Here is a 15,625-nt window from a genome sequence, read left to right as displayed (position 1 = left end):
TGCTACATGTGTGTGTAGACGATGGACAGGCCTGGATGAGTGGGTGGAGTAGGGCAGATTTAAGCAGGAGTATGCTGTGTGTGTGTGTGTGTGTGTGGGAGGGAGTTTGTGGAAAGGGACGAACGGACGGCTGCTACTGCTGACTTTGAATGTCCATGTAGACATTTTGCAATTTTGAAATACATGCGCAGTCACACACATACACACACACACGCACACGCACACGCACACACACACATACACACATAATATATATATATATATGTATATTGTATATATAGAGCGAGAGCAAGCGAAATGCTTTTAACATTTTCTAAGATTCAAATTTCGTAAATTATCCCTTTGCGAGTTACTCTCTGTGTGTGTGCGTGTGTGTGTGTGTGTGCGTTGTGTGTAGGCCTTATCGATGGGCGGCTCATGTTGCTGCGTCCATTGGCCAAAAACTAAACGCACGAGCCGCACATTTTGGCTTCTGCGCGCCCGCCCCGTGCTTAGTTTCATTTAAGACAAGCCAAACAGATTACAGCCCCAGCCCCAAGCGCAACCCCCACCCTCTACACCAGCCACCCCCCACCGCCCTACCCCCTGCTTCATCACATTTCAAATGCTATTCGCATAATTTCCGCCTGTCCTCTGTATTTAAACAGGTAGCTCGTACTTCAAAAAGGTTTATATCCTTTCTCATCTGCCCTGGGCATCGTGTTGCATGCCACAAGCTGCAGCTAACATGCCCCAAAACTGTTTAGCTATTCAATTACAAGCTACAAAATCTATTCAAAATCTTTTAAGTCCTCTAAACCAATCGAACGAGGCACATCCATTGCATTTTAATAGAGCTCAAATCGATAACTCTCAAATGGATCCAATCTAAGAGATTTTATTTTAACTGTGATCTAGAAGTGTATATATATATATATATGGCCAAGCTTGAGTTATTCAAATACAAATTTGATCAGTTTGAAGAAAATTTCCTCATAAAAACTTGACGCTAATTAAGAACACTTAAATTCCAGATGGACGTAGACTGATCGATGAATCAAATGGAGTATCTATACGAATTTCAAGAGCTTCGATAAGCATTTCATTCAGCATGCGTTAGTTATTGATTGACGCAGTTATCGATGATTAATCGAAATGATAATCGATCAAAAATTATAAATTTCAACTACTGCTTCGATAACTTAACGATTAGTTATTGATATTTGGTCCGTTTGTGGATCGATATTTGCTTCGATTAATTGTTGGCCGCTACTTTGATTAATTATCGATTTCTGTGTCTTATCAATTGAATCTGCTGTGGGTGGCTACTTATTGAAAAGTATTTGTTTCACAAATCTAGATTACTTTGTAGTATCAAAAATCGATAACTTTTAGGGCTTTTATAATAACAATAAAATATTTCGATTAATGATCGATTTCTACATTAATTTACTTTTGCAATTGATTATTAAATATTAATATGAAAAGCTTATCTGTTAACAGTCGCAGCGTCGCTGTCTTATCGATTAACTCTCAGTTGTAATCGAACTTCAATCGAATTTGGCTTTTTATCCAATTCCTTTTAAGCCACTTTTTGTTGTGATTGCCGCAATGCCTCCCGACGTCTGCCTGCTCCTATTTGCATGCCCCCCGCTGTCTGCCATTGTATTGGCCGATGTCTAACTGTGCGTACGTGTGTGCCAGTGAGTGTGTGTGTGTGTGCGTGTGTGCATTGAGTAGTTCAAATTGTATTTGCTGTGTGCGCTGGCACTTTGCATGCTCGCAGCTTTACATTTGAAATTAATTTATTTTGCCCAAGCGCGACTCGCACACACACACACACACACTAGCACACACATACACACATGCATGCCATTGGCCATTGGCAAGCGAAAGTGTTGGACGTTTGGCCGCGACTGTCGCTGCTGCAGCCGCAGCCGCTGTCGACGTTTGGCGCTCATCTTTTTGCCGTTGTCCGCGCTTTTGGTTGGCTGCCATCTGAACTTTGCGCTGTCATCCGGCCTGGACATGTGTGTGTGTGTGTGTGTGTGTGCATGTGTGGGTGTGTGTAGTTGGCATGCGGTTAAAAAGGTATCTCAAAGATACTAAATACTTTATGCATGAATGTGCCAAATAGATTTACGAGAAACGCCTAGCGAGAAACGAGAAAGCAGCAGACCGCTCTCTTGTGTGTGTGTGTGTGTGTGTGTGTGTGCGCGTGTGTGCGCGTGTGTGTGTATGTAATGTGGTGGTGGCTCTCATTCATGTGTGTGTGTGTGTGTGTGCGTCGATATTAAATTTAAATTGGCGCTTGGATATTTTAGAGTGAGCTGAGCAAGAGGAAGCAGAGCTGCGTAAGAGAAGGAGCAGGTGGAAGGAACGGGAGTGAGTGAGAGAGAGGGAGAGTGTGAGAAGGAGAACAGAACGGTCACGATGGCGTGCAATTAAGCTTTATATGAGACTATATATATATATATATATATATATATATATGTGTGTGTGCGTATGTGTGTACATACATAATACAGCGACACGGTTAGTTGCCCAACGGCCATGTGTGTCTGTGTGTGCGTGCTTATGTAAAGCCTTAAATATTAATAACAGTTACAATTTTTAATGATTAAAAGTTGGCGCATGTGTGTGACCAATCCGTGTGCGTGTGCGTGTGTGTATGTGTGGGAGCTTAACAAAAGTACAGTTAGACAACAAATGGCAGTCAAGTTTTGACAAGTGTCGGCCATTCCATTAACAAACCCCCTCCACACGCTTTACAACAACAATTCACATTAATTTCGCTTGCTTTTTGGGTAGCAACAGCAAACGCAACAACAGCAACAAGCCCATCAGTTGAAGACCAACGAGAAAAAGCATAAACTGATCAAAGAGCAAAGCGCAAGCAATAATTGAAGAGAGAGAACTTAAAGCACTTATGGCTGCCTGTAACAGCATAAGAGAAAAGCAAAAGCAAAAACAAAAGCAAACATCAAATGCAAATGCAAATGCACTTGTTGCCCAGTGTCGAATGCAGCAACATGTTGCTTATCGCCGTTGTGCGATTGAGGGCGGGTTTGTTTACATTTGTACAGCGCTTGACTCATAAAAATGTGCCAAAGACAAACCGAAAGAACAACATGACATAAGGAACAAAGGAAAAAAACATAGAAATAAAACCAAGCGGCAAACATGAGCAAAATTAGAGCACGCACAGGGGGCCCACATATGTACGTAACAGCGAGTGTGTGGCTGTGTGCGTGTGTGTGTGTCACACGTGTTGCACATGCATTGCATTTGCAAAATGCCAGCAACAATTACAACAACAAGCACTGCAAATTAGACACGCACAACGGGCTCGCAAGCAGCGGGGCAGCATGCCTGTTCATGCAGACAACGTCAGCGACGTCTGCGACGACGACGACGACGACGGCGACGACAGCGACGGCGACGGTGACAGCGACGTAGACAGCAGCGACAGCGACTGCACAATTTTTAGCCAGCCATTTTACACAACACCCCACATTTACGCACGCTCTCTCCCTCTGCTCAGCGCTCTTTTGTTCGTGTGCATTGCTCACTTGGCAGTTGTTGCTCTCACACCGACGTTTCATTGCCATTTTGTTGCAGTTGGCGCGCAATGCGTTGGCATGTTTAGCGTACGTGTGAGTGTGTGTGTGTGCGCTTGTGTGTGGCTGTTGCATTGTTTGCATTTCAAATTGAATTCCTTTAAAATTCAATTCCTGCCCCTTGTGTGTGTGTGCGTGTGTTGGCATTTTTGTGCGTTGTGCATCTGCTGTTTTTTCTGTCTCTGTGTTTTGTTGTTTTTCGTCTGCTGCTGCTGCTGTTGTTATTGTTGTTGCTTTCAATTATGATTGAGCAGCATTTGTCGTACATTTTGTTGTTTTGGTTTGGCTTAGTTCCTTTGTATGCACATGCGTTAATACACATACATATACAGACGTACACATGTATATATATATATATGTATGTGTGTACTGTTTCATATGCTTGCGTGCGTGTGTGCGTCAGTTTTCTCGCTTGTCACCCCCAACCCAGCTGTGAGTAGTAACTGGGATCAGCAGCTTATAGGCATCTGTTTCGCTTGGGATCAGTTTAGCTATCCAATTCTGATCCCAGGCGAAATCTTAGCAAATCTCTAGAAATATGCAAATGAGGAACGTGGAATGAGACGAAGTTGAAATGCCGGAGAAGTGCTAAGACAACAAAAAGCCACAGAAAACGCTGAAAAAACACTCGCACACACACACATGCACTAAAAGAAGAAGAAGAAGAAGAAGAAACAGGCACAGAGGAAGAAAGAATAACAGAAACCAAAAGGCGAGATTGTGCAAACGAAAACATCAGCTCAGAGCCAAAACAATCCACCAATAACAACAAGCCACACTGAACGAAAATATGGTGAAGAAAAACCGAAAAAAAAAATACAAATTCTTCACATTCGAATACTAACTACTATATGAATAGTTTTTATTTCATTGGACAACCCATGTTTGAAGTCATTTCAATCGATGACTATATACATATTTTCTCTCAGTGCTGAAGCATTGATTATAGACAGTACGAATTCTCGCTGTGTAGTTGACAATTGTCGTCGTGTGAAGAGCAAATAGATCTTACATGAGATGTTTGGCTTATGAGTACATAGAAAACACACACTACACGGTACGCATACACATACATACGCAAGCAAATACACGCACATATGTATGGACATACATTATTTAAATACATGAGTAATTGAATAAACTTAAAGGAATTTCAATTGTTAACTGTTCCTACAAATAACAAATGCAGCGGAGGAATTGGAAAAGTGGAATTGCTGCGTATTGCAAACCGAGCTTACAGTTGCATAAGTGTATATGCCGATAAAAGCACTCTTCTAACAGTGCACCTAATTGAGTTTAGAACTTAAGAGAGCCAACCATTTAAGAGCATCGTAAATCTGTTGCACTAATTACTGTGAATGCCACGCGTTTCTTTGTGCCCATTTTGAGCCTATGCTAAAAAGGCTGCAAGGCAACAGCGACTCAGTGTGACGAACCCAAAAAGAAACGGCGAATATTCATATTTTACATATGTATGTATACGTTAACATACATATACGCATGTGTATGTACGTACATGCACATACATGTATATATATATATACATACACAGATATATTTATATATGTACATACATATGTATATTAAACGACGCTGCCGCAAAGTCAACACCAAAATGCCAACACCAACAATAAAAGAGAAAAACAACAACAGCAGAGTAAACTCCAAGCCGGCTTTAGCAAAAAAAAAGTAGAAAGAAAAGAAATAATAAAGTAAAGAAAACAACAACAAACGGCGCAGACGCGCAGCGAAACCACAACAAACGGCGCAGCCGCAACGCCAAAAGAGCAAAAGCGAAGGGGCGGAGGGGGTTTGCCAACGGCTTTGGCCCTGAGCCAATGCGAGTGTGACTCATGGGCAGCGCAATATGCTTAGCAACGACGTCAACGCCAACGATGCCAACGACGACGACGCCAGCGGCGGCGCCAACGGCTTGCCGAGTGGCGCTCGCATTACATAAGCCGAAGCCGAGAGAGAACCGAAAGCCGAAGACGAAGCTCAAGCTGAAGTTGAAGCTGGGCGATACGTCGGCTTAAGGTTTTGTTTGTTTGTTCTCACACCCGCTGGCGCCCTCGCACTCGTTCTAGCTCTCTCACTCTCCCTTAATTAAAAAGTAACGGCGCTGACAATGACAGCTGTACGCGCTCAATTAAAAAGTCATTAACTGCCATGCACACAGAGAGACCACGAGAGAGGGAGAGAAAGAGAGCTGGACACTGGACACGCATTAAGGACTAGCTAGCTGTGATTGACGCTGACACGCAAGGCATCTGCCCCGACGTAGCATAACACACACATACACACACGCACACGCATGCACCTTGTAATTAGAGTTGAGTTAGGCGACTCTACCTGCGCCTGCGCCAGCGCTCTCGCAACTGTTGCGTGTCATAAATGCGCTATAAAACAGCCTAATCCCGCTGCACACACTTGAGCCGGCTGCAGCAACGGTTGAGGCATCAGCTGTCTAAGAGAGAAGGTCTAAGATCACCCACCCCTCCACACGTAACGCACGCAGCTTTCAGCTCTTTTTCACGAGCTGCCGTTGCGCTGCTCTTGTAATTACTTTTTGCTTTTTCTACAAATTTCTTTGCCGCTGCTCCAAGGCCTTGTCTTGAACGCGACTGCGTTGCAGTTAATTTATATACAATAAAGATTCACGATCGTATATAACATTTAATTAGCATTTGTAGGACTAGATTTGATACAGTGGTACCTCTTCACAGTATTCATGAATCAACAACTATATATATATATACATATATATATGCATTTATTAGTTGATTTTAAGTACAAGTCCCTGCGAATTAGCTCAATTTAAATGTTGCTTCCTTCTTAAATAAATAATCAAATGTCGCGCAAATATCCTTTGACCCTAAGCAGTTGCTCTTAGCCCACGGTATACAAAACACACACATACATACGCATGCAGAGATTTGTAAAGCTTGTTTTCATTTTTTTTTTTTTGCTCTGCCCCTATTTTGGCTCTTCCTCTTCGCTGTGCGTCGACGTCTTCGGCGTCGTCTTCTTTATTGTTTTATTGTCAGTTTAGGGATTTGACAATTTGCTTGCTGATTTTTTATGACAATCATGTATGTAAATTTTCGGCGTGCCTTCCACGCTCTCAACTCTTCCTCAAGGCCCACGCAGCCCAGGGGCAAAGGGAGGGAGAGAAACACAGAGAGTATGCGTGTTTGTAGCTGTATCTGTAGCTGAGCCCCATTAGCTGGCATTTGGCTTACGAGATTTTTAAATACTGTTGGGCATTTTCATTCGTCCCAGCCCAAAAAAAAAGATGAAAAAGACAAAAAAACTTCGAGTTCGAAGTCGAACCCTTCGCACATCTATTTTTAGTTTTTCGCTCTAACTTTTTACTTGTACGTATGTATGTATGAATTTATATGTATTTTTTATGCTCTGCATAAAAGTTGAGTTTATTAATTTTAAAGCGTTGACAAGTTTTACGAGACCCAACAACAACAGAATCAACGGAAACTAGGCTAAAAGTGTGAGGTGAACGTGTATGCGATTTCTCGTCAGAGGCAAGGCGTGAGTCAAGCTGGCTAATAGAGCAGGAATGTGGCCTAATAAAGCTGTCCAATTTAATCAGATCGAACTACCTGCCAAACAATGGAAACAGCTGTTGCTGAACTTTTCATTTCTTTTCTTTTTAAGTTCTTTTCGCATTTCTTGAACGCCTTGTTACGAACCCATGCAACGAATCGCTAAAGAATTACAAAACTCATCAAAACTAAACCAAAACAATTTGTTTCAGTTGCCTGGCTAGTCTACAAGCCGAGTTACAATGGGTTAGTTGGTCCAAGTCGGGCTTGAACACTATTTTTGGGGCCGCATCATCGCAAAGAAATGGCCAAATTGCCTTCGTAAAGCAAAGTAAATAAATAATAAAAGCAAACCAAATGCAAAAAAAAAGTTGAAAGAAAACAACAACAGCAAAATGCAAAAACAGCGCCGGCGTTGGCAAAGCAAAAACAAATGCAGCAACAGAAAGAGACAGCGAAAGCAGCGACGGCGACGTCAGCAAAAACACAAAACGCACGGCACATAAGCGCTGCCGCTGCTGCTGTTGCTGTTGTTGTCGTCGTTGCTGTACATAGCGCACGCACACTCACACACACAAGCGCACACGCACGCCAGCCCAGCAGCGACTGCGCTGCTGCTGCTGCTGCTTCTGTTATGTGCGCATATGTGTGCGTGTGTGCGTAAGTATTCGCTGCTGCTGCTACGACTGCTGCTGCTATTGCTGCCGCTGCCGCTGCCAGAATGCCGCATGCACGTCGGTCATTTGTATTTGGAAACACAATTCCGTTCCGTCATTTGTATTTGGAACGCCGTAGCAGAAAGAAGGACACGAGCGAATAAGCGACGAAGCGTGTGAACGGAGCGGAGCGGCTATTTTAGCTTTTAGCGCCCTTTTTTGTTTCATTTTCTTTGTACATGTAAAAAATATATAAAAAAATATAACATACGGCAAAAATCAACAACAAATTTTTGGCAACACTTTTCGGCAAAAAAAACTATTTCGGACTTAAAGAAAAACGAGAAAAAAACGAAAGAAAAACACTAATAAAAAGTTAATCAAATAATTGACGCGTTTTGTATTGTTTTTGCATTGTGTTCGTAAATATTTTTTTCTGTTCAACTGCAGTTAAAAAGAAACAAGAAACAAATCTAACGGATATTCTCAAGTGATCGTGGAGTGAACAAAATGTAAAGTTACCAAAAGAATGAAAACGAAAATCAAATGCTAAAAGGAAGCGATCAAAAAAAGAACTAACCGGCGAACAACAGACGAAAGCGAAACGAAACTCTTTTCGCGCTCGCAAAATCAAAATTCTAAATTCGAAAAGTAAAAAAAAGAAAAAAGTCAACATCCCAAGAAATCTTCAAGTTCTTCGTTTCGGTCTTTTTTTTATGTTATTATTCTTCAGTTGTTTTGTGTTTCGGTGAAGCAGAAGAAGAAAACGGAGAAGAGAGAGAGAGCAGCAAGCCGCTAAACACAAAAACTGCACAAAGCGAAGGCGCAGATAAGTAAGCAAAACCAACAATAACAACAACGACGACGGCAACAACAATAATAACAGCAACAACAACAATAACAGCGACGAAGATGGCGATGATCATGACCATCAGCAGCCCATCATCATCGTCATCATCATCGTCTTTTCCAATCAAATTCATAATTGTTATGTAGCTGTATACATACATATATACAAATATATATACTGCCATTTTTTTTGCAAGTGTGTGTGTATGTGAATGCAAAAGTATACGAACACTATGAACATAAAGAAATGTGAAAGCTACAACAGCAGCAGCAACAGAGTAAAACGCAGTCGCATGCCTAAACCAGAGCGCACTGTTAAGTTCAGCTTTAACAGCTGCTAAAGCAAATGCAAATGCAAATGCAAATGAAAAAAGTCGCAGCACATTTTGCATGCTTGTATTTGTTTTTTTTTTTTGCTATTTTTTTTTCGATGAACAATGCAAAGCAAAGTAACAGACGCTGCGGCTGCGTAGAGCTCTGCTGCCGTTGCTGCTGCTAAGTGATCATTTTTAACTCTCTTTCATTCTCTTTTGTACTGTGCTACGCTCTTCAAGCAGCACCGTTAACTGAGAACGCAAGTAGTGCATATGCATGTACATGTGTGTGTGTGTGCTTTGTTATAATTGTTAAATTAAAATTCGAATTTATTTTTGCAGTACAAATACAAAAAAAAAAATAAACAAAACACAAAACCAAAACGAGCGGCAAAGCAGCCAACGAAAAATATAACAATATCAACTACTACAAAATAAATAAAAACATCTGAAGCAGCTGTCGAAGCAGCAACAAGAACAACAGCAACAACAGCAACAATTAAGAAGCAAGCCACATGAGCAGCAGCGCGACGACAACGCCGACGCAAACGCCAACGCCGACGTTTAATGGCGAGCATAAAAAGTGAAATGCCGCCACTGCACGCGGCAGAGGCGCTCGCTGCCAGCAGCAGCAGCAGCAGTAGTAGCGGCGCAACTGATAGCGGCGGCGGCGGCGGCACAGCAGCAACTGCAGCAGCAGCAGCAACAACTGCAGCAGCAGCATCAGCAACAACTACTGCATCAGCAGCAACTGTTGCTGGTGGCAGCGCGCCAGCAACGCCGAATGCGAATGCAACAATCAGCGCCGCCGCCGACTCCAGCGATAATCAGCCAGGCACGCCGCAGCCCACAACACAGCAACAATCGCTGATGGCTGTTGAAGCACAGCAGCAGCAGCAAGCGTCGGGCATAACGCATCAGCCATATGCAACGCACCACATGTACACAGCAGCAGCGCAACAGCAACAGCAACCACCGCAGCAGCAACTCTATGGCAGCCTCTATGCCAGCGACATGCAACAGCAACAGCAGCAGCAGCAGAGCTATGCGGCAAGCAGCTACATCAACAGCTATGAACAATTCTATCAGCAACAGCAGCAGCAGCAGCAGAGCGCAGCTGATTATGGCGGCGCCTACGTGGACTACAGTAAAGCCTCTGCAGTGCGCTATCATCCGTATTTGCAGCAGCCGACGTCAGTGCTGCCAACGGCTGTAGCAGCCGCAACTGTTGCTGCAGTAGAAGATGCCACAGCAACGGCAGCGGCAGCAGTAACAACAACGGCCGCAGCAGCAACTGTTGCTGCAATGAGTCCGCGAGTGGTTAGCAGCAGCAGCCCCACCTCCACATCATCGCATCTGCAATTGAGCAGTGCCACGCCCAGTTCGCCGGGAGGCGGCTGCAAGTTGCAGTGCAAAAAGTGCGGCATCTTGAACACAAATGAATCGGAATTGCAGGAGCACATCGCCAATGTGCACGGAGAATCGCCATACGGGAGCAGCGGCTATGCCAGCTCGCCCTACATCAAGGAGGAGATGCCCATGCCGACGCCAACGGCGGTGGCCGCAGCAGCAGCAGCGGCGGCGGCAGCCAGCGGTGAATTGCTCGATCTGGACTCACAGAAGATGGTCTATCATCAGCAATTGTTGCAGCAACAGCAGCAGCAACAGCACCACCACCAGCACCAACAGCAACAACAGCACCAACAGCTGCATCAACACGACGCTGTTGTTGCCGGCTTGCCATTGGCACTGCCCGATCCCTTGCATTCGATGCAATCGATGCAGCAACGTGCGCTGCACAGCTGGGAGCAACAGGCGACGCCCACCGAGGGTCTGCCCGCGTACATGCAGCCGCTGCTAGAGAAATCGCCGCACTACTACGGCTCGCCCAAGCAGTCGCCGTACCATCCGTCGACGGTGGTGAAGCAGGAATATGCATTGATCAAATCCGAATATGCCGATTCGCAGCACTATGTGGATAAGTCCTTTGACCCGACTGCAGCGGAGGTGACCACCAGCCCGGCCGAGTTTCCGAGCACCACAACAACAGATGGCAACGCTGTAGGTGGCAACGCTGGCACAGCATATCGCGGCTTTGAGCCGCCCAGCTCCAGCTCTGTGCTGCCGGCAAACAGTCTAACAGCCAAGGCGGCCACCTGGAAGTCGAACGAGGCGCGTCGTCCCAAGACCTACAACTGCACCGCGTGCAACAAGTGGTTCACCAGCTCTGGCCATCTGAAGCGCCATTACAATACGACGCTGCATAAGAATGCGGTTAAGTCGAGCGGCCAGCCGGATCCGGCAACGCTGCCCATTTCCGCACACCATCATCCTGCACGTGATCCCGTTACGAAGACCAGCCGACGCGGCAATGCGGCTGCAGCTGCCGCAGCAGCAGCGGCGGCGGCGGCGGCAGCAGCAGCAGCTGCAGCTGCCACACAGGAACCGCCAGCACCGGAGCCGCCGAGAAGTCCGCCGGACTATGGAGGAGGTGGCGGCGGTGTTTGCGGAGCGACGGGCGTGCAGGTGGGCGCCGCCATGTCGCAGTACTCGGCCTCGCCGTCGCCCACCGCTCAGCAGCAGCAGCAACAATTGATTGCCAGCAATGGTTATGCCAATGGCCACGCCCACTATCATGGCCATTACAACATCCAGCAGCAGCAGCAGCAGCAACAAGTGCAATCGACGACAAACGCTTCACCACAGCATGCTAACAGCAACAACAGCAGCAGCAGCAACAGCAGCAGCAGCAACAACAACAACAATTCCGTTTTGAACGGTCACCCAAACGGGCTAGCAGGTCCCTCCGCCCCAATCAACAACAACAACAACAACAACACACAAATGCCGTCCTCCCAAATGAGGGGCCTGCTGAACAACAACAACAACAACAAAATAACAACAATCAACAACAACACAACAACAACAATAGCCACAACTATAAAAGTCGAGCAAATGGAGGACAGCAGCAACTCAGCAATGGTCATGGAGGAGCAGGAGGAGGAGCAGCAGCAGCAGCAACAGCAGTTGGAGGAGCAGCAACAGCAGCAGCACGTCTTGCTGCAACATCACCCACTGGAGCAACAGGAACAGGTCAGCTATCTGTTGTCGCGGCCCTATCACAGCAGCAACAGCAACAGCAGCACCACCATCACCACCACCAGCACCACCATCAGCAGCAACAACAGCAACAGCAACAACAACAGCAGCAGCAGCAACAGCAACTCGCCGCCTATTATTTACCACCACCACCAACAACTGCAACAGCTGCCGCAGCAGCAGCAGCAGCTGCAGCCGCTGCAGCAGCAGCAGCAACTGGAACAGGAGCAGCAACACCAATCGCACCACCACCAACTGTTGCAGGCAATGGATTTCTCGCGCACCCAGCCGCTGCTGCCGCCGCCGCCTATGGCAGCGCTGCTGCCGCCTATAACAATGGACTACAACATGCTGGCTTTGGATATGCAACAGCAGCACAGCAATATGCTGCAGTGCAGCAGCATCAGCACGCCGCAGCAGCCGTTGCTGCCGGTCACTATTACCACCACGCCCATCCACACGCCCATCCCCATGCACACCCACACGCCCATGCACACGCCCATGCCCATGGCCATCCCCACGCCCACCACCCACACGCACATCAATATGGACATGGAATGCACCACTATGCAGCAGCAGCAGCAGCAGCAGCATTACCTGGCACCACAGCCGCTGTCGCCGCTGCCGCAGCCGCTGCAGCCGCAACAACTGTTGCTGGTGGACAGCAACAGCAGCAGCAGTCACAGCAGCAGCAACAGCAGTACGGCCAGCAGCCATACGCCCAACAGCAACAGCAGCCACAGCCACAGTCACAGCAGCAGCAGCAGCAGCAACAACATCAGCAGCACAGCAGTAACAGCAACGGTGGGGGCAGCAGCAGCAGCATCGCCGGGGCCGCCGCAACACATCATCACCAGCAGCAGCAACAGCAGCAACATCATCAGCAGCAGCAGCAACATCTCCAACAACAGCAGCAGCAACATCTCCAGCAGCAGCAACAGCAGCAACAACATCCTGCCATGCTATCAGCAACTGCCGCCGGTGCTGGAGCACACAATGAGCTATCACACTATTATTGGTAACGAGCCGGGCCACTATGACACCTACACGACCAGCGATGGCCATCAGATATTGCAGCTGATGCCGGCTGCCTCGCTCTTTGCGCCCTATGCACCACTTTCGCCCTATTCGGTGGCTGCGCAACGGTCGCCGCAGGAGGGGGATTTGCCGCCGGTGCATACGTTGACAAATGCATTGCAGGCGCAGCAGGAGGCGCAACAGCAGCAGCAGCAGCAGCAACAACAACAGCAGCAACATACAACTTTAACGCTCTTGGCCACGCCCACTCCATATTCGCCCACAGTGAGCAGCTCGCGTGCAACGCCTGGCTTGGAGCTGGACATGGTATCGCTCATAGCACAGCAGCAGCAGCAGCACGAATACGAGCAATATCAGTTGCAGCAACTCGAACAACATCAGCAGCAGCAGCAGCAGCAGCAGCAACAACAGCAACAGCAACATATTGAGCAACAGCAACTCGAGCAGCAGCAGTTGGAGCAGCTGCAGCTGCAGCAGCAAACTGTTGCTGTGTTGCCCAAAAAGCGACGTGCTGCTGTTGCACTCTCGTCGACAACAACAGCAACTGTTGCTGGGCCGCCCAGCAAGCGACGTCGCAACAGCAGCATCGGCTCAACATCGCCGCACTCGACCACGTTGCCATCGGGGCGCATCAAGTGCTTGGAATGCGACAAGGAGTTCACCAAAAACTGTTATCTCACGCAGCACAACAAGAGCTTCCATTCCGGTGAGTATCCCTATCGGTGCCAGAAGTGCGGCAAGCGTTTCCAGTGCGAGGATGTGTACACCACGCATCTGGGCCGCCATCGCACCCAAGATAAGCCGCACAAGTGCGAGCTCTGTCCAAAGCAATTCCATCACAAAACCGATTTGCGGCGACACGTGGAGGCCATCCACACGGGTCTGAAGCAGCATATGTGCGATATTTGCGAGAAGGGCTTCTGTCGCAAGGATCATCTGCGCAAGCATCTCGAGACGCACAATCGTCCGCGTGTTGTTGGCAAAAAGGCGGCGGCAGCTGTTGCTGCTGCTGCTGCTGCTGCCGCTGCCAAAGCAGCAACGGCAGCAACTAAAGCAGCAGCAGCAACAGTTGCAGCTACTACAGCCAGGACAACAGCTGACGATGTTGCTGCTGACGACGATAGCTTGCTAGACGACGACGAAGACGATAATGATGCACAGCAGCAACATCAGCAGCAGCGCCAGCAACTGTTGCTGAGCGGCGAGCATCATTTGATTAAAAACGAATTTGTTGATATTAAGAATGAGTACGAGGAGGAATTCACGGAGGACTTTCATATTATTGAAAAGGATATAGAAATGTATTGAACGGGAAGATATATCTATATTTATATATATATATTGAGAGATATATGTGGGGCATAGGGGGTTAGGGGGTTGGGGTTGGGGTTGGGATCTTGGGAGGGGTTACTCAGGGGCTGGCTGGTCTTCAAATGCAAAACGCTTTAAAAAAAAAAAAACAAAAAACAAAACAAAAATTATTTATATTTAAACAAAACAATATTTTAGCCTTTTTCACATGTTTTTAAATTCCATTTTTTTTTAATATTAAAAAAAAAAACAAGTTTTTTGTTAACAAATTTTTATTGCGCCTTGCTGCAATAAATTGTTGTTCCCAAAGTAAACAAACTCATTTCTTGAATTTATTTTCTTTTTTTTTTTTTTAAATTAAAACAAATTTGAAAAGTTGATAGCAAAAGCCTTCGGCATTTGAAGACACGCCCACTCAGCACAGCTGTTATAAAACAAAAACTAAGACAAAAACAAAACTTTGCCATATGAAAAAGGAAACAATCTATACCTATAATAATATATGCTATATATACCTACATATATATGTATATATATATATATATAATTAATTTTTTTTTGTATTCGAAATTCCTAATTGTTGTAGCAGCAAATTTAATTTAATTGAAGAAATACAAAACTTATGTTAAATTGTATTATTATTATTAATTATAAATTAATTATTTGTCTTAGTGTTTTTTTGTAATTTTTATTTCCAATTATTATTATTATTATTTGTATTTTTATTTTGTTATATGTAAACTTAATTGTTTAAGGCCGTGCATACCTCAAAGAAAACTAAAACAAAACAAAACAAACGAAGGAAAGGAAAGAAGAAACGCTTAAAGAATGCAACAAGAAAACAAACACAAATCAGGGCAAACTATATACAACATATATATATATATATATGTATATATATGTGTATATATAGAGTATATATATATATAATGCTATACGATCTGCAGGATATGCAGTTGATTGTTTATATTTTTTTGTTTAAATTAATTTAAATGCAATTGTTGTTTATTTTCTGTCAGCCTGCAAACCACAAAGAAATGCCATATATATGTTTATATATATATACATATATATATATATATATACATATATAAATATATATATATATATGTATATATATATATATATTATATTTTAGCCTACAAAACGCCAAACACAAATACAAAAAAAATGCAAATATCAGGGATTAAACTTAT

The 15,625-nt window shown here is 45.3% G+C and overlaps 1 protein-coding gene across 1 annotated transcript; it reads left to right on the top strand.

Moving 5' to 3' along the window:
* Positions 1-8,227: 8,227 nt before the first annotated feature.
* On the top strand, positions 8,228-14,480 carry LOC111596881 (transcriptional regulator ovo). The gene is made up of 4 exons (XM_030223099.1): positions 8,228-8,651; positions 9,324-12,164; positions 12,255-12,761; positions 12,846-14,480. The coding sequence occupies exons 2-4, from the start codon at positions 9,549-9,551 to the stop codon at positions 14,424-14,426; spliced, it is 4,704 nt and encodes a 1,567-aa protein (XP_030078959.1). The 5' UTR covers positions 8,228-8,651; positions 9,324-9,548; the 3' UTR covers positions 14,427-14,480.
* The last annotated feature ends 1,145 nt before the right edge of the window (positions 14,481-15,625 follow it).

This window comes from Drosophila hydei, unplaced genomic scaffold, assembly GCF_003285905.1.
Source record: "Drosophila hydei strain 15085-1641.00,03,60 unplaced genomic scaffold, DhydRS2 tig00000131-arrow-arrow-pilon, whole genome shotgun sequence".
NCBI lineage: Eukaryota > Metazoa > Arthropoda > Insecta > Diptera > Drosophilidae > Drosophila > Drosophila hydei.
Note: the sequence above shows the minus strand (reverse complement) of the source record. Positions and strands in the feature narration are given on the sequence as shown.